General features: G+C 41.0%; 1 protein-coding gene across 1 annotated transcript in view; it reads left to right on the top strand.

Annotated features, from left to right (window-relative positions):
• LOC105936352 (E3 SUMO-protein ligase PIAS1) overlaps positions 1-23,151 on the top strand; it is an 80,515-nt gene that overhangs the window by 19,250 nt on the left and 38,114 nt on the right. Inside the window, exon 2 of the mRNA XM_036136198.1 lies at positions 20,312-20,807. Within this exon, the coding sequence (XP_035992091.1) occupies positions 20,312-20,807 (496 nt within the window). The remainder of the gene's footprint in view (positions 1-20,311; positions 20,808-23,151) is intronic.

The following is a 23,151-nucleotide window of genomic DNA, read 5'->3' as shown; positions in this document are numbered from 1 at the left end:
TTACCAATATTATATATATTGTATAAATCTCCCTACCCTTTTGATAAATTAAAAAACCTAATCCTGTGCTGCATCACTATTGCTGCCACGAATAGCACATGCTCCACCCCCTCAGGAAACCCATGCACAAACTACGACAAGATGGAAATAAACATTGGCTCAGTTTTACTCCTTGGACCGATACCAAGAGGTTAAAAACTTACCTGAAGTCGGCCGTACCGATGTCGATGCAGATGTATCGTTCATCTCTGAATGGATGGACATTTTTCAGATACTGCCACAGAATTAGAAAAAGATCACGACATTTTCGTTAAATAGTTTTTAGTTTTGGTAACTTGTTCAAATAGTAATTGGAACAAAACAATTAGATGATCAAAATTGTGTTACTCAGTAAGCTTAATCTCCAACAACATTTGTGTCTCGTGGTGTTTGTTGTTTAACATAAATGGAGGCTACAGATTACTATTGTCTAATTTCCCTAATTCTTTATGCATCTACATTGACTTATTTTGGGCTTTCTTCATAAGAACTTTGAGTACGGTGCTTTTAATGGAGGATCTTTAACATTATTTTACATTTCAGCACGACTGATGAGGAACTATATTCAACAGGATAATTTCAATGTTTAAACTGCACGTTGTTGCATGTTATGTGTGCAGGGTTGCTTTATTGTTTGGGGGATGTTTTCATAAGTAGCTCTAAAGCAACCAAAAAAAGGAGAAATGGGTTGATGAAACAAGACCGTGTCAGTCTGGAACAGCTCTTTTCTACTAAGACCAACAGCAGGGGGAATTAAAAAGTTGATTTTCTTCTCAGAATAATAAACCGTAGCCTAAAGCTCGACGCCTTTACTGAAGAGGATTTTGTCTGCGAACCTGAGCCAGTCTCTCCCGCAGCGGAGGCCGCGGTGTCTCCCGACGGATAAAACGGCCCATTCAGGACGACTCGGCCACTGGCCAGTTCCTACCTGTCTCCCCTCATCAAACAGGCCGCCGTGCCGCCTGTTTCCTTTCATTACGGCCTCGGTGCAGTCCGCTGCTCTGAGCTGCAGCACCACAGCACCAACAGGTGTGTGTTTTCTGTGAAGCTCAGCTTTAGGTGACCATCACAATATGTGTGTGTGAGGTTGATGAAGCGTGCGGTTTTTATGTATAAACAGGTTCTTGAACTGGCTGTTGAAGGAAGTTCAGCATCAAAGAGGATTTTCGTTCTGTCAAATCAAAGGTATTTACTGCAAAAGTCAGCTGAACCATTGAAACAATATCTGAGCGACTTTGTCGGACGCTGTGATCTGATCTGTGGAGGTTTTGGGCTAGATTTGACACGGTAAGCTAATCATTTAGCAGGTAGGAACAAGAGATGCTTTACTTCATGAAACGCTTGCTTCAGAAACATTTGCTTTAACATGTGGTGCAAACTAAACATATAATGTGATTCACCCTGAGAAAGAGGTATAGATATCTTCATAATCTCTAAATCCCTAAATGTTGTCCTGCTCATTAAAGCTAGCGTATTTTAAACGTTCCCCGTAGAATCAGAGGGCTGTGATGTGGACCAAACTCTGCCTGAAATAAACTTTTTTTTTTTTTACTGTGATTGATTGAATCTCATCTTCATCATCATTTCACTGGATGGAGATTTATTACAGGCTGTCAGGAGCAGAGCCAGATGAGTCATTCACATCTTCAGTTTATCCATTTTCTGCAAATGACCAAACTTGTTGAAATTCGGCTGGATGACATTAGGATTATACACAGTGAGACGGGGACATGTGCAGTCAAAGACGAGCCACACACGTTGCTTTATTGAGGGACGCTCACATTTAATTTGGCTTTAACTACCAAAATTAAACTTGTTTTACTCGTTAATCAAAAGGCATCAATATAGTTGGGTTTTTCTAACTGAGGAAAACGTTAGAACAACACTATCCCTTATTCTGCCGAGGGAAGTTTGTTTAAGGGGTTTCTTCCATACAGTCCCTTTTTCCTGTCCCCTCACAGCTCATCAGAAGGATACAAATCTGGGCTTTGACCTGGCCCAAGACTTTCTGTTTCTTGGTTATCAACTTGTGAAGTGGATTTAGCGGTACATTTTAGGTCCGGCTCCTTTTTTTTCCCACCTTAATTTGTTTGCAGACCGCCTTCTGACACAGGGTGGAAATCACGGTTCATTCGATGACAGTAAGCTGGCCAGGTCCGGCTGCTGCTGCGAAGCATCCCGAAAACAGCAACACTTCCAGATTCAGAGTGTTTTATTCTCCTGTGTTGCTGTATTTGGTTCATCCTGAGCAGGACTCCAGAAGCCCAGTTCTTTGGTTCTGATCCTGCTGGGCTGTTTACACCAATCTGTCTCTACGCTTCCTGGTCTCACCTGGTGAGCAACCTGTGAGCTCAGGAATGTTCCACATAGGCAGGTAGGAGCGGCGAGTGGTGCGTTTAGGAGCGCCACGAAAAAAAAAAAAAAAACGCCTTTCCAATGAATCAGATGCTGACCTGCAAAGGTTGCTATGAGAATTCAAAACCATACCTGGAACATGTTGCCAGGCCCTAGCCTAAAACGGCTCTTTTAATCCCACCATGGTGCGTTCACTCTCGCCTCAGCAGTCAGGAGCACCATAACTAGATGTTTAAGGTTTAAAAAAGGCTAACCTCCTTCAAAATGCTGAGTAATGTTGTTCCCATCATGTGAACCTGATGTGATGCACTTGTGTCATTTTAGCCATTTTAGCGGGGAATAACTATGGGGGTGTATTAATTCATTCCTCACCAGAAATTGCAGTTTTTAAATTACATTATACAAGAAAAGGTTTTCAGATCTCCGCTTGTTGTTATCGTACATGACGAATAATTATTTTATTTTTTTATATAGTTGAAACATGGCACTGCTTTTGCACCAGTAATGATTAGGTTTGCAGTGATTTTCGACGTAGTTTCTCATAGCTGTGCAATTATGTTAAATATTTGTCAATTAGGAAGTTTTACTCAAACTTTGTTATTATTACTTTTAATAATGTGTCATTAGTGCCATGCATGGTGCAGATATGAGATTTCTTCCCCCTGATGTGTCCATCTGAACCTCCACTGTCAGCTTCACCGCCCTACCCATCCTCCCCCCCCACCCTACCTCCCCCACCCTCCAGTGTTTTCACTGGAGCTGTGGAGAATTTCATTCGGTTCGGAGGCTCAGCTGCAGGCTCTCTCTTCCCCCATCCCCCACCCTCGCTCCATCCGTCATTCTCAGCAGCTCTGGACAGAAAATTATTACCCTACACGCTGCTTCTCAGTCTGACAGGAGTCTGCCGGGTATCGGTGGGTCTTGAAAACCCTTAAAAGACAAGAAATTATTTCCCGGTAAAAGGTTTCAGAGGCTGTTCAAAAGATGTGCATAATTTTACCTTCATATGCAGTAATGTTCGCTGTAAAATGACCGACTCTCTCAGCTGTCAGGAAATGTTACACAAATTAGCCTTTAGGGACATCAAAATTATTGAGTGTTACTGTTGATGCTTGAGGGATCCATTCTTTCTCTTTCAAATAATGGGAAACTCATCATTCTGATTCATTTAATTAAATGGTTAGACAATCATTTTAGAAATTGCCAGTAAACGCTAAAAGGTTGCTGGAGCTAATACTTTTGAATTCTTATTAAAGGAAGAACTTTAGATTATATTTCATTTGCTGTTATGCATTTCTTCTAATCAGGAAAAGGGTAGGACAAAGAAAACAAGTGTCAAAAGTGTGGGATCACTTTAAAGGTGACATTTCATGCCTTTTGGTTCCTTCCTTTTTACATTTAAATCATTCAGTTGTGGTCTATATAAAGTGGTACTGCAGTGATTTGGTCTGAATTCCTTGTTGTTGTTGCTCCACAGCCTCTCTTTTGCCCCCGCTCTGAGTTGCGTCTGAGTATAATTGGTTTTGGTGCTGTCCCTTTAAATCTAAAGGAAGCACTTCACATGCATCCCTTCAGGTCGCAGACATTCCACCTGGCCATTTTTGTAGTATGACTGGGGGACGGTGTAAGGAATTGTGTGGGTTATTACACCCAACAACTGAACATTTTCACATATTCACACCATCCTTCAGACTACAAACTCACAGCAAGAATTAAAGATGGTGGACTCACACAATTGGTAAGCCGGAAATCCATGTGCTTGTTTAGCAGTGCCACAGCAAATACTGTCATAATTGTTTAAAAAAATGTAATGGAGAAAAGAGAAAACTGAAGAGCTTGAAAAATATGACCTAAACAGAATATAAAGATATCTATGCAGCTCCTGGAGAGACTAAATTCAACTTTTTTGCATTCCTCGAGGCTCCAAATACACAGCAAAATATATTTAATTACTAAAAAAGTGGATTTTGCAGGATATGTTCCGTTTCATGTTGACAAAAAAGAAAGTGGTGCAGTCCATACACTGCCAAAACTGAATTAGCTCTCCATAATAGAATATGTTCGATGCTGCAGCAGCTGAGCAGGAAACTGCTCTGGTAGCGGCCCCGGTTCTGCTCTCTGGATCTATTTGCAGTTTATTGGTAACTTTTGCATAAAATAACAAGAGCCGTGTAAGTTGACACTTTAAGTACACCACAAGGGTTCAATTTTCTTTGGATAACAATTTGCTTTTTAGATGTTAAAAGAAACTTCAGAGAGGCAGCTAGTCCTGTACTGATGTTTTGACTTCCAGAAAGCGCTGAGCTTTGAACTCGATGTTAGAACTTTGCTACAAATGTTCAGGAGTACACTATGGAGATGTTATGTTACTGCAATCTAAACAATAACGTGTAGATTTTTATTTTTAAGGAATTGAAATTGTTTTTATGTACTTCTATTACTAATAAAATTAGCTTTCGCAGTCCTGGACAGTACTTTTAAACGGCATATTATTTGACCAGTTCCATCATTTTTTAATGACTGGAAGAGGAAATAGACTCTGACTACATATATCAGTATATTTAACTATTTTGTATACTCAATTGTGATAGTTTGAGAAAGGAGCTATGAATATAATTTAAATGTGCTGTTTTAAAGATTTTAAATCTACCAAGAGTTTATTGATTTTATATTATTATTATTTATGTATCTATTTAAACCATTAACTAGAAAAAGACCCATTGGGAAAAACCTCTTTCACAAGGATGACCTGGCCAAGAAAGGCAGAAGCACATTTTATAGTGGACAAGACAGACAGCAACAAAGCAACTATTAAAATGTATAACGTGCGGGAGTTAATGATTGATTAATTAGTTAATTAATGATGTGTTGGTGTAGGGTAATAATATGGTCAGGTGTGGCAAGACCAGGATCTCAAGTAGGGAGGAGTTATTGCCTATGATAAAAGGATGTAACTACACTGTTATTTCTAAATCCTTAACTCATATCTGATCTGCTCTTTGAAGTGCTGTTGAACCTTGGAAGGAGTTATTGTTTTTCCTGTGTCGGTCGGTTCCAATCCAACCAAATTGTATTGTGGGGTAATAATCTCTGAGTTTTGTCCTGACAAAGGGAAGGCTGTAAGCTTAATGGCTTTATCTGATATTTACTGAACTGAAAACATTGCATGATTATGCTTTTTGTTGATGTGTTTACTGGCTGAAAACTTTTGGAGTATTCCATTTTTGAAACATTTAATGAAAAGAAAATTAATCAGATTTTTCAGTATTTGGAATTTGTTGAGTTTCCATTACTGGCTAATTGACGGGAGAAATTATATTATCTACTTTAACTGACTTAGCTTTCTCTATATCTCTTCTGTCGTTTTACACATTTATATAGATTTTTTTTTTTACTAATTACTGTCTTTTTGTGCAAAAACAAACCACATCACAGTATTCCTCCTTTGGATTCTGACAAGCTATTTGCTCTCTTGCACTGATTAACAGGTTGTAGAGGAGTCAAATAAAGAAATGAAACACCTATTTGTACAGGAAGTAAGATGAAATGGCCTCATCTAGATTATGCTGTTTTATATTTCAGATCAAGTTTATTGTCCTACACAGCTGGCGACTGTTCATGGACAGTTTTACCGTATAGAAACAAGAAATGTGGCTTTAGTGATAACTTTAAAATGAGGTAGAATAAAAATATCCTCTATTGTCCCTCAAGGGGGGAATTCAGGTGTAACTGCAGCAAAGTGACAGGTAAATTGAAGCATGCAGATTAACACTAAAGGTAAAAACATACAAACAGAAAGTAAGAATAATAATGTACACTAAGGGCAAATTTACAACATAAGGAAAAATACTGTGCCGTTATTAAAATAGCATAATGAGATTTAGAAATATGGACAACTATGTAGGATTAAAAAAAAGTACATGTGTATGTATATTTGTGTAAAAAAGCTAAGCAAACTATAAGAATTGGAAAACAGTAGAGATGTTAAACACTTATTGAGTTTGTTGGGTTCAGTGATGGTTATAAAGTCTTAACAACTGCTGGGTGGAAGGATCTGTGATAACGCTCCTTTGAGCATCTAGGATGCAGCAGTCTGTCGCTGAAGGAGCTCTCCAGCTCTGCAACAGCTTCATGCATGGGGTGGGAGACACCGTCCAAGATTAATGTTACTTTTGCTTGAGTCCTTCTGTCTCTCACAAAGTACACCGGGTCTAGGGGACATCCTAGTATATAGCTGGCCCTGCTAATGACCTTACCTAAACTCTTCCTCTTAGCTGTAGATGAGGTGCTGCTCCAACAAACTTCAGAATTAACGTTCTTTGACAAGTTTGTAGGTACAAACAAAGATTTTGACTTTGGTTTCCAAAGCATTGTGTAAAAATAGGTAGACAAGTAAATCAGCAAACTTCGATCTATAAGAGAAAAGGCATTTTACAGGGAAGGGGTAAGAATAACAGAAAATAGCCCAGCTTGCTAATACATGGATGCCAAGTGTGGATATCCGCTATGGAGACAGAAAGCAGTGCAGCGAAAGAGACCCAAAGTTTTAAAGATGTAGGGACACTAAATTTAACAGAAAAGAAAACTGTGCAGTGAGCTGCCTGGTATCGACTGAGTTTCTAGCTGCAGAAGATTAGCGCTTCTACTAGCTGCTCAGCCCCCACCTTTCCTCGCCAGGATTCATTTTGATTGGTTAAGATGGCGGCCATGCAGCCAATCACGTAAGCCTTACTATTATTTGGAAAACAGGGTTGCAGCTGTGAGTAAAGTGTGAATTTGTTAGGTTTCCTGTAAAATAACTGAGGGACCGGAGTAAACTCCATCTGGCTGCACTTTAAAGATGTTGGGGACAACAAAGCAGAGCTCCTTCACTGCAGAATGAAGAGACATATCACAGCTGCCAATTTAGGGAAAGTTTGGTTCTGGTACTATTGATGTCCTTGTAGGTTTTTGTTAAATTGTGCAACAAGAAAAGTTTAACTAAAATATTACATTGTTCTGTAAATCAACAAATGATTTCTCTTCAATTTTTAACTTGGACACTTATTTTTTTTATCTGATGATGCCTTATCACCTATTATTAATTGCATAGTATTTTTCTTTCCCTTCTGCAGTACAGCCTAACTTTAAATTTAGCTTTTCATACAATTATTCTTGTGTGTAAGCCTGGTGTCTAGGCCTACCTGTTCTTGCCACGGTCACACCCGAATTTCCCCACTGGGGGACAGTAAAGGTATTTCTATTATTAAACATAGGTAACAATGGTTTGAAAAAAGGTAGTATTTATTATGCCTGTATTTAAATTAGCTGTTTACCTTCTTGATGAATGTGTAATTATTTTGTCTATTTGTGGACTAAAAAAAATTGTTTTTTGTAGTATCCACTGGGGCAGGTAGACGTCCACTCCTGAAAACTACGCTTTGTCCCTCAGAAGTCCCGACAGGATGGTATTAAAAGCACCGGAGAAATAAAATAACATGATCACGGTGCTTCTAGGCTTCTACAGCTGGGTCAGAACTTGGTGCAGGAGATAGATGATGGCATCATGCACCCCGATGCCAGGCTGGCTGTAGCCCCAACGGAGCTACATCTTAACCATCTTCGCCACCAAGGGGCGAAGATGGTTATCTGGTCACAGGTACCAGCCTGTAGCTGCTGCAGGCCTTTGAATCTGTGGTCTTAGGCACTGACACCACATACAAGGTCTTTCACAGCAGTGATACCTTCCCTAGCTTCAGGCTCACATTGAACATGTATCCCATGATGCCGCACAGTTGATCTACATGGGGGTACAGGATGGTGGTGGGAAGGTGGCTTTCGGGATGGAGTCCTTTGAAGCAGAGGGGGTGGCTGATAGCTGAGAGGTGTGAAGTTCTGGGCAGTCATCAAAGATGGCAGGTTTACAGCAGGGGGAGGGGTGAGTGTCTGATCAAAGCTTCTGAAGAACTGCTTCAGATCAGTCACCTACCCTCAATCTCCTACACCCTGAGACTTTGGTTTGTGACCTGAAATGCTCTTCATAAAAGCACATACCGTTCATATTTTTGTTTGGTTGGTAACCTGTCCCAATTTTCCCAATTGTGGGACAATTAAGGAATTTCTAACCTAACTTTGCCAATGATTACTGTTTTTGCACCAACCAATTTAGAAAGGTGCAAAATTTTGTCTGGAATTTGTTCATGAAAAAACAAATTTGGACGCCGTTAGATATCCATCAGATCTTTATCATCTGCACTATTTTTGAAAGCCACAGAGCTTGCTTATAAAGATCAGAGTCTTGTTCCTTCACCAACATTAGCTTACCAGTAAGGTGTGGGGCACTTTCATGTCTCATTAGCTGCTGGGGCTTCTGGAGACAGCCAGAACTCCATCTGGGCTGCTGTGCTCCTTGTGTCTAAGACTTAGAGGAACAGACACTCATCCCGGCTGCTTCAATCTCAGCTACAAACCACTTCAGTGCATGCTGAAGGTCATGGCCCGTAAACACCGACAGGACCACATCATCTGGTCAGAGCGAAGACCAGTCTCTTAGGCACACCCTCCACTCCACGACTACACCTTGAGATCGTGTCTCTGAACATCACAGACTAGATCTGGGGCAAGGGGCAGCCCTGATAGAATCAAACTTTCAATAGAAACAATTTCAAAGTTGTTCCAGGAGTACAGACACCACTCTTGCTTTGGTGTTACAGGGACCAGATAGGCTAAAAAAACGCATCTATGGCACAACTTGTGCTGCATTCTCCGCAAAATACCTTGGGGGACACTTGTAGGTCGTACAACCAAAAGTCCGTGACCCTGTCGGCAGTCCTACGACTGTAAAGGTCTGACCCGTTGACCCACGGCCGAGACGTAAGTCACAATGCTCCTCACGGATTTGAGTCGCAGCCTCCTTTCCAACACCCTGAAGCAAATTTTTACAAGATCGCTGAGAAGTAGAATCCATCGATAGTTTGTGCACACTGTCTAGTCCCTTTTTTTTTAAAGACTATCTGCTGTTTCTGCAATAGTTGTGTCTGGCGTTTCTTTGTTTCAGAAAAATAGGCACATTTTGGATAAACCCAGTCTGTTCTCATTGTTTTGTCTTTATACGTGTTGTAGAAAGCATGTGCCTTTCTAGCTATTAATGCATAGTCCTAAAGCTGGTTTAAGGAGGCTTTGATCGGTATTCCAACTAAACCAGCAGTTCAATTATTTACAGGTTTTTCTGTTTCATCCATCCACTCCTTTACTGGCTTATATTAAAAAAATGCTGTTGCAAAATAACGTATCCATGCATGAAGGCATACATCTCTGATAGCTCTGATTCATCTGAAAATTAGTACCACAATGGACATGTTTAGTGATTCATTCACAGACCGAAGGAAAGTGGGAGTTTTCAATGACGAGGTATTTTGATGAACAGGAAAAAAGCAGATTTGCCAGTTTTGACTGATTTAATTGCAAGAACTGCTTAAAAAAAGACAGAATTCCCCTTTACTGTTTACCATTAAATATTTATTCCCCCAGTCTTCAGTTATTGGAGTAATAAATTTGAACAAAGCTGCATCTGTTGATTTAGCCTTGCCCCTAATACACAAACAAAGCCCTCCCTCTACCTACAGGAATAAAGCGGTGAAAAAAAGACTTTTGGCATTTGGCGGAATACATATTTTGTGGAAAGAATGATATCCTAAATAAATCATTTCTTAAACTGAGCTCCAAGCTTCGTGCTGTTGACCGGCGATATTGAGGTGAATGATTGACAAGCAGCAAGAAAGGAAAAGGAGGAAGAGGGGGATGCAGGGAACTGTCTGTCTCTCCTCCAGCACTTCCCTCGCCACTTTTTTTCCCTCCTTTCTGTTTGTTCTCCCTCTATTTTTTGAAGCCAGAGGAATTTAACACATCCGCAGTGTGCTGGAAGTGTTTGTGCGCTGGTGTGTACGCGTGTGCCAGGTTTATTTGAGGCAGTGTTTGTGCTTTTGTGTATTTGCCTCCCTTTTGTGTGTGTGTTTGCTTTGTGGAAGCAGTGGGCGGGGCGGGAGGGGGGCTTGGCATGTGTGTGAAGTGGTCGGCAGCCAGTGTCACCATTTCTCCACGTCCCCCACATTTACATGCATATTTCATGAAACTTGATCGCTCACGTCGGCAGCAGGGGAATTGATAAACTGTGTGCTCATGTGCGCCGAGCACATCTAAAGACGCTGAACAAGATCGCGTCGAATTATCCAAACGACGGTCTGCCGTGGATGAAGTACATCTACATGTTGGGGATCTATAGACAGCTGCAGCCTGCGTGCTGCCCCTGTGATTGAGCCTCCTGCTGTCTGTGTTTGACTGAAGTGTTTTTATGACTGCAGTGTGGCTCAGACCAGAGGCATTAGAATTGCATTCACATATAGGCGTCTGCCTCCTGCTTTTTACCTCGGCTGTGCGTATCGAGGAAAAAAAAGAAGAGGAACAAAAAAAGCAGGTCTGTTTTACGCTGTGCAGCCTCAAGTTTCTGTGTTGCACAAAAAATCAGGCTTTCATGGTGGAAAATCATTGCGTTCTTAGGCCGAGAGTATGGCTGCAAGCGGTGCGCAGTGTAAGAATAGGTCTCAAAGAATTGTTGAAACTGTGTGAATAAGTGCCTGGTGTGCATATGTAGCAACCGTACACAAGATGTGATGCTGGGTGGGTAAACGGCAGCTCTGTCCTTTCAGACAGTGGGGATCTTGGTTGGATCCAGACCTTAGGTGTTAAACGACCCATTGACCCGTGCCATGCTATAGCTAAAGCCCCAGGAGGCAGAGGTTAGGGGTGGGTTTCTCACTTCGTAAGATGATTTGCATGTTCCAAGGAGTAAGAAATTACTCGTATAGAGAAAATGGTTTTTTCTTGTAGGAAATGAATTATTTTTCTAGAGATGCAAACTACAGGAAAATAAGTTTATAGCACATTGTCCTTCACATGCAGTTTACCTGGTTGAACTTGAATAAATCGACATTTTGCTCTGGGCTTTCTGAAGATAAGGGCTATGAAGGCACCTGCTTTTTGCCAGGCTGCGGTTGTAAATAAGAGACTGATTTAATCTGTCCTGCCAGGTTAAAGCTATAGTTGGTAATCCTGTTCAGAAACACTTTTTGTTATATTGGGTGAAATGGTCCTTCCAGCCTGACAGTAGTCACTGTACACTAAATATTATGTATTCAGGAAGAGAGGTTAAAAAGTTAGATCTCTGTGAGAGCTGCAGGTCTGTAAAAACTCAGACCAAGATTAATAATCATCTTTCCATTTGGTCCGAATGGAAAGAACCAATCAGATGCCTTCATGTCTTGTCCTGCCCACGCCCTCCTCTGTCCCTCAGCTTTCGGGGGTATCACCGTATCTATTGGTTGTCCCACATGCCGTCATTCTGATGCGCTGACATAATGCCAGTGTGCGTGCTCGTTCCTTGTTGGTTTCCGCTTGCTGGCAGTGCGTGCACACTTCTAGTGTTTATGTATCCGGTTAGCTTAGCGGTTAGCTTCGGTGTTAGCCGTTCATTGTAGCTCTGCTGCTCTCACCGTATAATTTGAACATGGCTGATAGTCACAAGAAGCGAACCGTGTTCAAGTATGAGAAGAAGAGGAAGGCCTCAATAGAAATAAATAAGACCAGAGTGGATTTGGTAGAGCGGAAGAGAGGGTAAGACGTTCCTGCGCGCGCACAGTTATTCAAAAAGGGACTTGGGGACTCTACTCTGCCTTTAAAGTAAAGGTTAAGTTAATAAACAAAACAGAAAAAAACAACAACCCAGATCTTTAGAATTTTAGCCCAAGAGCTATAATGTATATTTTAATCAATGTCAGTTCCATTTATGTCATTTAAATTGGCAACTGTTTACAAGAAAATTTATTTCAAGCACATACCAGACAAATGGGTCCAGTTCATATAAATCTTTATCGTCTCCAGTTCAATTAAAACTCTGTTCATTCAATCAAATACATTCCAGTAGAGTTACCATCGTCATGTCGGATGTAACAAGAGGAAGACACAGAAAATAACAGGAAAGCAGGGTTCCTTTGCAGTCTGGACCTGTATGCAATTTGAATTCAGTATTTTCTGGATGCAGGTGAGTATGGAAACATGTTTGTATTTCCAGACCTATTCATTTAGTCTAAATGTTGTGTCCCTCTCTTTGTCCTGTCATTCCTTCCTCGCTCCCTTGTATATTTCCTTCCCTTTATCCATCCTTCCTTTCTCTTATTTTCTTACTTCCTTGCCAGACATTTCCTGCCCTGCAGGTCCACACCCGACTTAGATTTCTGTGATCAGGAGACTAGAATTTCAGGAGATCAGTGATGATATTGTGAAGAGGGAATAGAAGAAGATTACAGGGGAAAATTAGGGTAATCACATCCAATATCATCACAACATTTAGCAATAATGTCACAAGTTTTCCTCATATGGTGCAGCCCCAATTTTTAGTAGTCCAACATTGTAATAGAAAGCAATTTTATTTCTACATACAAAGTGATAGGTGACTAATTGCAAGAAAAATCCTTGTTGTATAATCTTAACCAGGTAAAAGATTTTCAAATCGACTTCCTGCTGACCTACTTTCAGATTGTGGCCCACTGAATAATCTGGCTGTGATGCTCCTGCTGTGGGTGGTGTAAGCTGAATAAACTGGCTGCAGTGGAGGACTGCATGCAGGAATAGGCCTTGATGGTTCTCATAATCAGCCATACAAAGTCTAGACATGGTTGGGTTCTTGGATAACTGTTATCTAAATGCTGTACAGCTATTTTGGCATCAATTGTGACTTTTTTTGTCCCTCCTTGTCACTGCAGATTGGGTCGAGATGATCTAGGCAGGTTATTAGCTTCGTGCAACTCTGCATTTAAAATTAACTACTGTGTTTAGGAACCTCATTATTTGCATAGGGTAGTACTTAAAGTCCCTATATGATTAAAATGGATGATTAAGTGTTTTTAATAAGATGCCGTCTGAAAAAACCGTCAGCAACACACAGATGAAACAACAGCTATATATAGTTAAACCGGCTTTTCAATCTTAATGAAATCCTGGAAAACATTAAAAAGTTTTGTCAATTACTCCACTCAGACACATTTGTGCATTTTCCGCACGTCTGTATGGAAAATATATATACATATACACAAAATTTAGATATACCATAGAAATTTTTCTTTATCAAAAGTGTGTACGGAACGGGTCCAGAAAGAGATCAGGGACATGTAAAGGCAAAATATCACAAAGTACAGCTGCAATCAGAGGGGTTAAAGAATATGTAGCATCTCTATTAATATGGTTGATGAAAGGGTCCCAGATTTAGAATTAGCGTCAGGGAACCTCTTCAATATACAAGCATGCGATCATCTCCCCGAAACAGACCCTAAACAGAAGAGAAGTAGGGGATTTCCTGGCCCTAATAATAAGTCTTTTAGCTGCAATCATACCAAACATTAAAGCTTTTTAAGAGGACACAGGAGTACCAGAGAACAACCAAGCACGATCAGGAAAGGGTCTGGGTTTAACTTTGTCATGAATCTAATGATGTATAAACTAATCGTGTCTTCCCAGTAGCTCCTAAGAGTAGCGCAGGACCTAAACATGTGGCCAAGCGTTCCTTCTGTGACTTTGCATTTCTCACACAATGAGGAAACGGATGGAAAAAAATTGTATTTAACATTGTCTTTGAAAAATGCAGATGATTCATGACTTAAAATGTATCAATTGTAGTCTGGCATTAATAGAACAATCTTTAACCTTTGTCAACTTGTTGGCCCATAAACTCTAATCTAATATCTAATATCTCTACAGCAATGTCTTTAGCCTCAATATCCCTGATGGGATCTGTACATTGTATGTGTATAAAAAGTGTGACTAATATATTTTTAACTTCAGAAGAATCAAGAATATTTTATTTGTCACCGCAGCGAAACTTCTCTTTGGCCACTCCGTTTCACATTACACATAATGAAGGCAAAAACTGACAAACAAACAGGCAATGGACAATGATTAAATTTTTTTAGCGTTCAGGAGAGTCACAGATAACTGATAATGAGGTAGTATGGTGCTTATTGAACAATGATGAATTGAGGCTTCAGTGGAACTGGATTCCGACCAATTATTATTTTTTAAGCAAAACCAGCGCTCATCTATGACAGGACTGAAGCACTTTTGATTTTCCCCTTCCGGTGCTGAGTTTTTTAATCTTCTATCAACGTCACCAAGGAATAGAAGTCTAAAGAAAGGGTGTTGTTTTGGAAGAGCTCCTATAAAACGGCATGCTGGTATGCAGAAACCGAAATAGTTTTGCTGCAGTTGCAGAGCGTGAAAGCTAGATGTGCAAAAGTGGAGCAGGTATAAGAGCAAAACTGCAAAACGTTTTTGGGGGGTTTCTCTTCTGTTCAGATTCACTGGCGTTATTGCTCTGCTTTGGTTTTAATTACGCCGCTCAGCTCTGTGGTCGAGCCAGAGTGAGAGGTGCGATTTACACCTGGGGCACTCCAGATAAAAATAAGTTGACATTTCCTGGGATAATAGTCACAGCAAAGTGCAACAAGCTTCAGTTTTCAGCGTTAGCTTTAACATGTCGGCTTCTCAGAACTTAAAAGAACTGGAAAAAAAGAACAAGAAGATTATTATATAAGGTCTGGGCTACTTATATTCCAGCGTATACCAAACTTTACAGTTTAACACACCATCTATTGATAACCTCTGTTCAAAGTGCTTTTTATTTAGACATGAGACCAAATAAAAAAAAAATCTAGTGGTATTCAGGTACAGGCAGTATCTTCCTCCAGTTAGAAAGTGTTTTTGTTTCTGTGTAAAAAGCAGCTGCTGTGGTTAGGTCACAGAAAACAGCCCACAGCAGTCATTTATATGGCATTTTAAATGTCAACGCAAAGCACAGGAGTTATTTGGCTCATGTGAACATTTTTAGATGAAAACTGGGGCAGTGTTTAAGGCGTTCTAATCAAGCAACATTCAAATTATTATATATGTAAGTCAGTATGTATTTATTTTATGCAATACTTGAAGAAATCTAGCACACGAGCTGCAGATGTTGTTGTCTTTGTCACGAAGGGGAGCGCTCTGTTATTAAATTGGATGAAGACGTAAAGTTGTAGGTCCTAGTTTTGTGCAGGGCTGATGTTATAGAACATCATCATGGGGAAAATTGTTAGTCAAGATTTTAATGGTATTATGGTACGGAAACATAAATATTCAAACAAAACTACGTAACGGCTATTAGTTGCATTGCTACGTTGAAATAAATGCAACAGCTGTTGCCACGGCAGCTGAATATTTATCACACATTGCTCTGAATGGTTAGTGTAGCTGTAGATTTGTATAGTTTTTATTTATGATACTTATGTTTCTTTATGGTGTTTTTCGTTAGTTTTTTCTATGCAGATGCATAGAAACCAATGAATGTACTCAAAAGCTTCAATCCAAAATGGGGAGATATGGCCTAAAATTTAAATCATCAGGTGTTTGACAATTATCTCATATAGAATAAACACTACATACATTTGCTACTTCCTGTAAGGTTAATGTGCTGGTGGCGCAAAATATTGTCTTTCCTGATCTTTATGTTGGAACAATGTGAGCGAATTAGCAAGTTGATGCATTAAGCTATTTAATTTTTATTTTGGTTTTAGAGCGGTTGTGCCGTAAAAAGAGCAACGGCTCGCACTTTGTTTCCAAACGGTGATTATTTTTCTTGCTTTGACCCAATCAAAAGGTGTAGGAGGCGGTCTCCAGACGGCCGAGGGACATTGTGCAGCAGCGGGTGGGGGAGGGGGAGTGCTAGTCTTTACTCCAAGCTACCACAGGAACTTCTCTCTGGTTTTAAACCTCTAAGAACAGCATGAGGGAAAGCATTGGTAATTAGGAAACCCGTCATCTATCTGGATATTGTTTTGTTGCTTATCACTCATCCCCTCAACAACCTTAGGATTCAAATTGTTTCAAAAATACTTTTGATAACACAAAATTCAAGTTCATTTAAAAAGAAAGTTTTCTGGTAATTTGTTTGAATTCTGTTATCTGGTCTGGTGAAACGGAGCCGCTGCATACGGTTGTTTAAGCCTAAAGCCGCGTATCTTGGTGTTTGTTTACTTCTTTCTCCTGTGCCTTCGCTGAACCTGCTCCATCCTACGGTCCCGTGGGAGGTTGGCTCCCAGCCTCAGATCGAGTTAGAAAAAATCCTTTGTGGGCTGAAGCTTTTTTTTTTTTTCCTCTCTCTCTCTCTCTCTCTTATTCCAATCCAGAGAATGGTCCTGCCTAAAAACACCTATTCATTGTTTATTGTGGTTTTGTTTTGTGTGAACAAGACTTGGACCGTTTTTGTGAACAGGTTGAGAAATTGTAGCTTATTACCCTGAACTTTATTTGGTGCCGTTGCGTGAAATGCTGCTCTGTTGGAAACTCACGGCACGGTTGAGCCTGTTATTTTGTTTATTTGTGAGTTTGTTTGCCTCGAGTGAGATTTCTAGCCCAGTCTCTTTGTATTTAAAAATCCAAAACATAACAAAGAAAGAGAACATCACGGTACGGTAGGAATGACACTTATATTAGATCACCATAATTAATCATAAATCATCCAATCATCTTCTAAAAAGTGCCTGTTTTCTCTAAACTTATACATTAATTGTACACCACAGAATAAAATATAAACAAAAAGTTGTATGTATTTATGTTTAAAAAGTCTGAACCTTCAGGATGTTAAAGAATTGAAAATAATTTGGCATCAGTTCAGTCATCACTGCAATCTGTTCCTATTATACCTTTTAGTTAAAATGCAGAGGTGGCTGTATATTTAAAATGCCTCGTATTTAGTACATCTATGGATTATTTAGGGAGTTGTTCTGGTTTAAAGCCCCGGGCGTTGTCTCTGCAGCTTCTTATGTCACTGTTTCATGACAAAACTCACAAATCATACAAACATTGGTTTCTTTTTGCCTAAATTTGTACTTCCCTACATTAGACCACTTTGGCCCTCCACACGCTGGCTCTCTTGGCAATAACAGACCTTTTATCCGCCATGTTTGTTTTGAAACTGAAGCTCAGACACAGCCAGCCAGTGGCTGAAGCCCAACAGCGTGACATGGGCAACACACCCACACATACAGCTGCAAGCTGCGGTGCTTTGTTACACCCAAAAGATGATGTGGTCAACATCATCTGCTTAGTAGACAAATCATGACAGCCTTATACTTATTCTAACAATAATCAGTAGCAGTTGTAACGATAAATGTTATAACAAGGTTATTTCTTGAGGGTGTACCACACCTCTCGCCCAGTGACTGCTAGAGATTGGCCCCTCCACCCCCATCCTCTCTGAAGGGAAGAATCTATTAGCCCATCAGCCAGCTGACTGTCAGTGCTCAGCAACAAGTTGAGGATCGTTAGTGCTTTGTTGAAAGCTTGGGTCACTCTGGCACTTTCACTGGCTTTTCACTAAGACCCTAAACTGTATACCGTTTTATTTCAGACTATAAGTCGTCCGGGATATAAGTCACATCAGTAAAATCTGTCATAGAGAGGAAAAAACATATATGTCACACCGGACTATGCAGCGCACTGGACTATATGCATTTGTTTTGAAATATATTTCACACAATCCAAGACTAAAAACTGACATTTAAATCTGGTTAGCCAATGTATTATATTGCACAGCTGCATCTACAACCAGCTGAATAACATGGAACATACCTGGGAGGATGAATGGGGTAAATTAACAACTCTACCCAGCAAGGGTTAACTGTAACAGTCCTTTACACTGAAAGATATCAAAATTATGCCTAAATTAGACCGTGAACATAACGGTGCTACGTGCTAAGCTAACAGTACGACACTGATGTTTCTGAGCAACATAAAGCTGGCGTGCATCAGCGAAGTTATAACCCACTCGGACAACAGACCTGTAAGCTAACGCTAGCTGTTATTAGCTTCACAGACAGCCCAGTAACAGGGTTCTGTCATAGTCTGGGCCCTTTGGGCTGCACCACACAACGCTGCCCTGCACGCATGCCGACTGAAACAGTGAAATAACATACAAACATGTGTTCAGTCTTTGTTGCCTGTAAGTTAATGTTTTAATTATTTTTTAAGTTAAAGTGACCAGATTTCTCTAATGAAAGCTGGGGATGTCTCTGATTTTGTTGAGAATCTCTGTCTGGAGGTTTGTTTGTTTTGCATGATCTGCAACGTCGACGGGGCGGGGAAAGAGTGCCACTTATAGTCGGAAAAATACAGTGGAAGGTTTAAAGGAAAATTGAAATGTCTCTGGTCTCAGGTTGGGGACTTTTGATTAATTAGTTTTTTGTTCTTGTCTCTCTTTGCACAGTTTGTCTGTTTAGTGCGTTTTATTTGACATTAAGGGCAGACTGGCTGAAGGGGGCGAGGCCGAGCAGAAATCAAAAGCAATTTCCCCGCCACACTATTGTAAACAACAACAAAAGCTTGGCGCTTGTGTTTTACTGGGAATCAATCAAATACGGTTGGCTCTTCTCTGCTGGCTGCTGGCATTTCACTCACACTGAGCTTTTCTCACCGTTCCCCTCTAATGCAGTTGGATGTCTTTTGAAACTCCGGCTCAGCAGGCGGCGACGGACCGCAACACCAGGCTCACAATGAATAGCAACCTACTGTCCTCTAAAGCAAACATGTGGAATTTGCCTCGAAGCTTGGTTTAGCTGCTATACACCTGAGGACCATTCAGAGATGGTTTTCCGCCTTGTTGATTCAGTCTAGGACTTTTTGTTAATTCATTTGGGTGATAAAATAGGTAAGAAATTAATTTAAGACAAATAAAAAGGCTCCCCTTCACAGGGAGTTTGAATCAAGACGTTAAGAGTTTGAAATAAGGCTGAGAATGACACAATGATCACTGTTCATAGTTTTATTTCTGACCCAGAAACATCTAAACTCTGCTTAGTGGGTTTACATGGGATTATATTTCAAGGTATATGAATGCTCTCTGCTCCCTAAAGCCAGAGACGGCCTGATGTTACACGAAGAAGCATTCTGGATTAACACCATCGGAAAGCCCCGAGGGTTTGAATGAGTTGATCTGTGTTGAAGTGTTTTCTTTAAATTGTATGCTTGTGTGGTTTTATATTTCTAGAGACGGTATGCATATTATTGTTTTTGAGTGTTGCTGATTGAATTTGAACTCTTGGTGCTCCTCACAGATGTTTCCTTTTAGGTTGATTGCCCGATCTGCTTGCGACTGGTCAACCACGCTGCTTGCTTGCCTTCATACATATGTGTTGGGTTTTATTTTAAATGGGTTTTACTTGCCCACATTAAAAAGAGGAGATTTAATAACAGCGGATGCATGTTTTCAGTTTTTGGGTGTTCTCTTAAAACCGTTCACATTGTTTTTCTCGGACTGTGGAGTTGTGCACACTGGCTCTTTTCTTTCCTAACTTTGTTTTTTTTTTTTTTTTTTTAGAAAGTTACTTTCTTAAATAGTGAAAATATTCAAATTTCATGTATCCGCCTTGGTGACAGTGTTGCTTTGACAAAATGCAGCAGCATCCAGAGCTAAAGAACAAAGTCCAGAGCAGAAGAGGCCCACATAAAAAAAAAAAAGACTTTCTCAAGGCTGGCTTCTTATAGACCCTGGGGATAAAATGCCGATCTTTACAGCCAGCTGAATTAAGGCAGGTACAGGCTGGTAAAGAAAAGATGGTATCCCCCTTAAAAACCACTCTGTGTTCAAAGAAACATCTCAGTTGAATTATAAAGCTATTTATGCCGTATGAATAATCACCTGCCTTACAACAGTTGCCTACCCATCAATAAACACGCAAGAGACGTCTGTCTGCGGACTTGCGTTGGTTCCTTCACCTATTTGATGGGGAATTTAAAAAGTGGGATTAGCCTTGACGCTACATCTCAAGAGTTTACTCTCGGTGTCTCTTCTCTCTCCTAGCAAATGGTGATGAGCCTGCGGGTGTCGGAGCTGCAGGTACTGCTGGGCTACGCTGGGCGCAACAAGCACGGACGCAAGCACGAGCTGCTGACCAAGGCGCTCCATCTGCTCAAATCCGGCTGCAGCCCCGCCGTGCACATGAAGATCAAAGAGCTCTACCGAAGACGCTTCCCCGCCAAAATGGTCTCCCACTCGGAGCTGGCGCTGACCGGGCCGCATCACCCGGCCTCGGTGGGCGTGGTCGGGGGAGGCGGGGCGGCGCTGCCCGCCGGCCTGACGCAGCTGGCGTACGAGGGCCACGCCGGACACGGCGGCGCTCCGTCGCCCGCCGCCTTGCTGCCCCTCTCGCTGCTCGGACCCGGGAAGCACGAGCTATCGGGGCTGACGCACCACCTGTCCGCCTCGGCCGCGCTGCATCCGGTCCACCCGGACGTCAAGCTGCAGCGGCTGCCTTTCTACGACCTGCTCGACGAGCTCATCAAGCCCACAAGCCTAGGTAAGGGAGACGTGAGCACGCATAAATAAATCTGTGTTGGCTTCTGTCAAGTTCTCAGAGGTTTGTTGGGACCATTAATGAACAAACAGCAGGTTGTGTGAGCGTGAAGCAGGGTTAGGTTTAGAAACCAGTGTCCCAAGCTTTGGTCTCGCTGAGATTCATCAGTCCTCCAACGATGGACGGGGTTTGGTCCAACTGCACACCTAGGCCCATTCATACCCTACGTTTGGCCTACACGTCCGTATTTCTGTCCGTACGTTCTATCCGTTGACTCCTTCATACCTCCGTCCGTTGAGGTGCGCAATAACCAATATTTCCTCTAGGTGGCAGTGCTGGACGCCAATAATTCGTCAAACATGGCGACGGTCCAAGACGTGATTTTGTTGTATTTGCTCCGTAAGTAAACTTTTTGTTTGTCCCTGTGCCCCAGACACGACACATCATATATGTGTGGGTAGTTGCGGACAAGCTCCGCAAGTCGTTCCTCGAATCCCGCCATTGTTTAGAGCCCAGAATTATAACCTTCTTTGTGATTTTGTTGACATTTTGTACTACAAACTCAATAGCGCCACCACCTTTTCCGGCAGTATTGATCCGTTTCGTACGTAATCGTAAGCTCCCAATTTTCGTGTCAAAATACGGATGAAATCGACGGTTAGAACATATGAAACACTCCACACGTATCCATATCCGTATTTTACGTGAGGTATGAATGGGCCTTAAGACATCCATCTAATGTGGCCATTCTGGCTTTAATAATTGAAGCGACTCTGGAGGAATTAGTTACAAATACACGCTACATTTTTCAGGTTTATGTTGTTTTATCAACCCACTGAATCAGCTCAGACTCGTTTACCCACCCTTGAGTCCACGATGAGTAAAGTTTAGCGTTTTAGTCGTTTGATAATTATCCAGGTTAACTCAGAATCAGACAGCAGGCAGTTTAATAACATTTTCCCCATTAAAGCAGACATTTTTCTGCTGAAGAAAACAGCAGAAAACGTATACTTTTTCTTCCTCGCCACTGTCTAAGCTATTTTGTGTTGTGTCGCAAAGAATCCAGGTAAAATACGTTGATGCTTGTGGTTGTAGCTTGATGAAATGCGATGGAGTTGGAAACCTTTGCAAGTCATTGTATTCCTTCTGTATTTTTGCTAAATCCTGCTCTTCAACGTTACTGCGTTTCTTTGCCATTCGAGTCCTTTCTCCCTCCTATCGGCTTTCTTGCCAAATCTTTTCCATCATAATATTTTGTGGACGTGAAACTGACCTAAAAATATTGTCAGAAAGGTTGTGGGTTTTTATACGAGCGTATTGTTCCTGGAATAATCACAGCGGCAGGCACTGCAAACTCTGACATTTGTTTTGTCCCCTGTTTATATAAAGAGGCTCCCTGCCAGCGTCCGTGTCGCACTTCCTCCTAATGGGTTGACAGGACGGAGAAAGCTCTGCGCCAAAATATACCAGTTCTCTCAGAGGTTCAGAGTAAACAAAACAATTTAGATCCCCCAGAACTGGAAGTGAAAATAGTTTGGGGGCTTTTTGTCCACTTATTGTCTCGTAAATGATCGCATGAATATTTTCTTTCAGGCACTTTGAGAAGATCATTTAGTGGTGGGTTAAATTTCAGGTGGTGCTAAACCAAGATTGTTTTGATTTTTACTGGGTGGAAATATATTTGCCTTCTTTACAGACAAGCTTTTCACTTTAACGTGTGTGATAGTTTATCATAAGCAAGCCAAAAGTTTTTCATGCCTTGTGAGACGCTGTGGTTACGCAGAGCTAATTAGTAAACATGTTCCTGTCCAGACAAACAAGTTGGAAATAATTGAACCACTGATGGTGCTGGGCTTGTCCCTTTGTTTTGGGGAAAAAACGCAGTGGTTAATGGTCATGCCTCTAAGTCACACACGTGCTTTGTCACCACAACTTCTGGATTTTGAGTCCTTCAGATGTTCATGCTGCTACCATAAAATAGAACAGCCCATAACCAAACTCAAGCAACCTAACTTTATAACATAGGTGTCCAATGTTACCATATTTACCATAAAAATGGACCATATAGGTGCAGATCTTTTATCGTATAGCTTTTAATATGTGACTACAGCATAGGACTGGGTGATAAATCGATTTTATCAATTAATTCAAATTTGCAATTTATGAAGATTTCAAATGTTAACTATATCTTTAGGAAGCGGAAACTTTTTTTGACCTAAGACGAGGGTTTCTGTTACACGTATTTGATCGTGGTGCACTGCCACACCAAAATAAAAGCTGCCACACCTTCAGAATCAGTTCAAAAATATGTTAAAACAATGTAAAGCTCCTGTATATTTGTGCAGTT

The sequence above is a fragment of the Fundulus heteroclitus genome, chromosome 4, assembly GCF_011125445.2.
Source record: "Fundulus heteroclitus isolate FHET01 chromosome 4, MU-UCD_Fhet_4.1, whole genome shotgun sequence".
Lineage (NCBI taxonomy): Eukaryota > Metazoa > Chordata > Actinopteri > Cyprinodontiformes > Fundulidae > Fundulus > Fundulus heteroclitus.
This window is presented reverse-complemented; position numbering and strand designations above follow the sequence as displayed.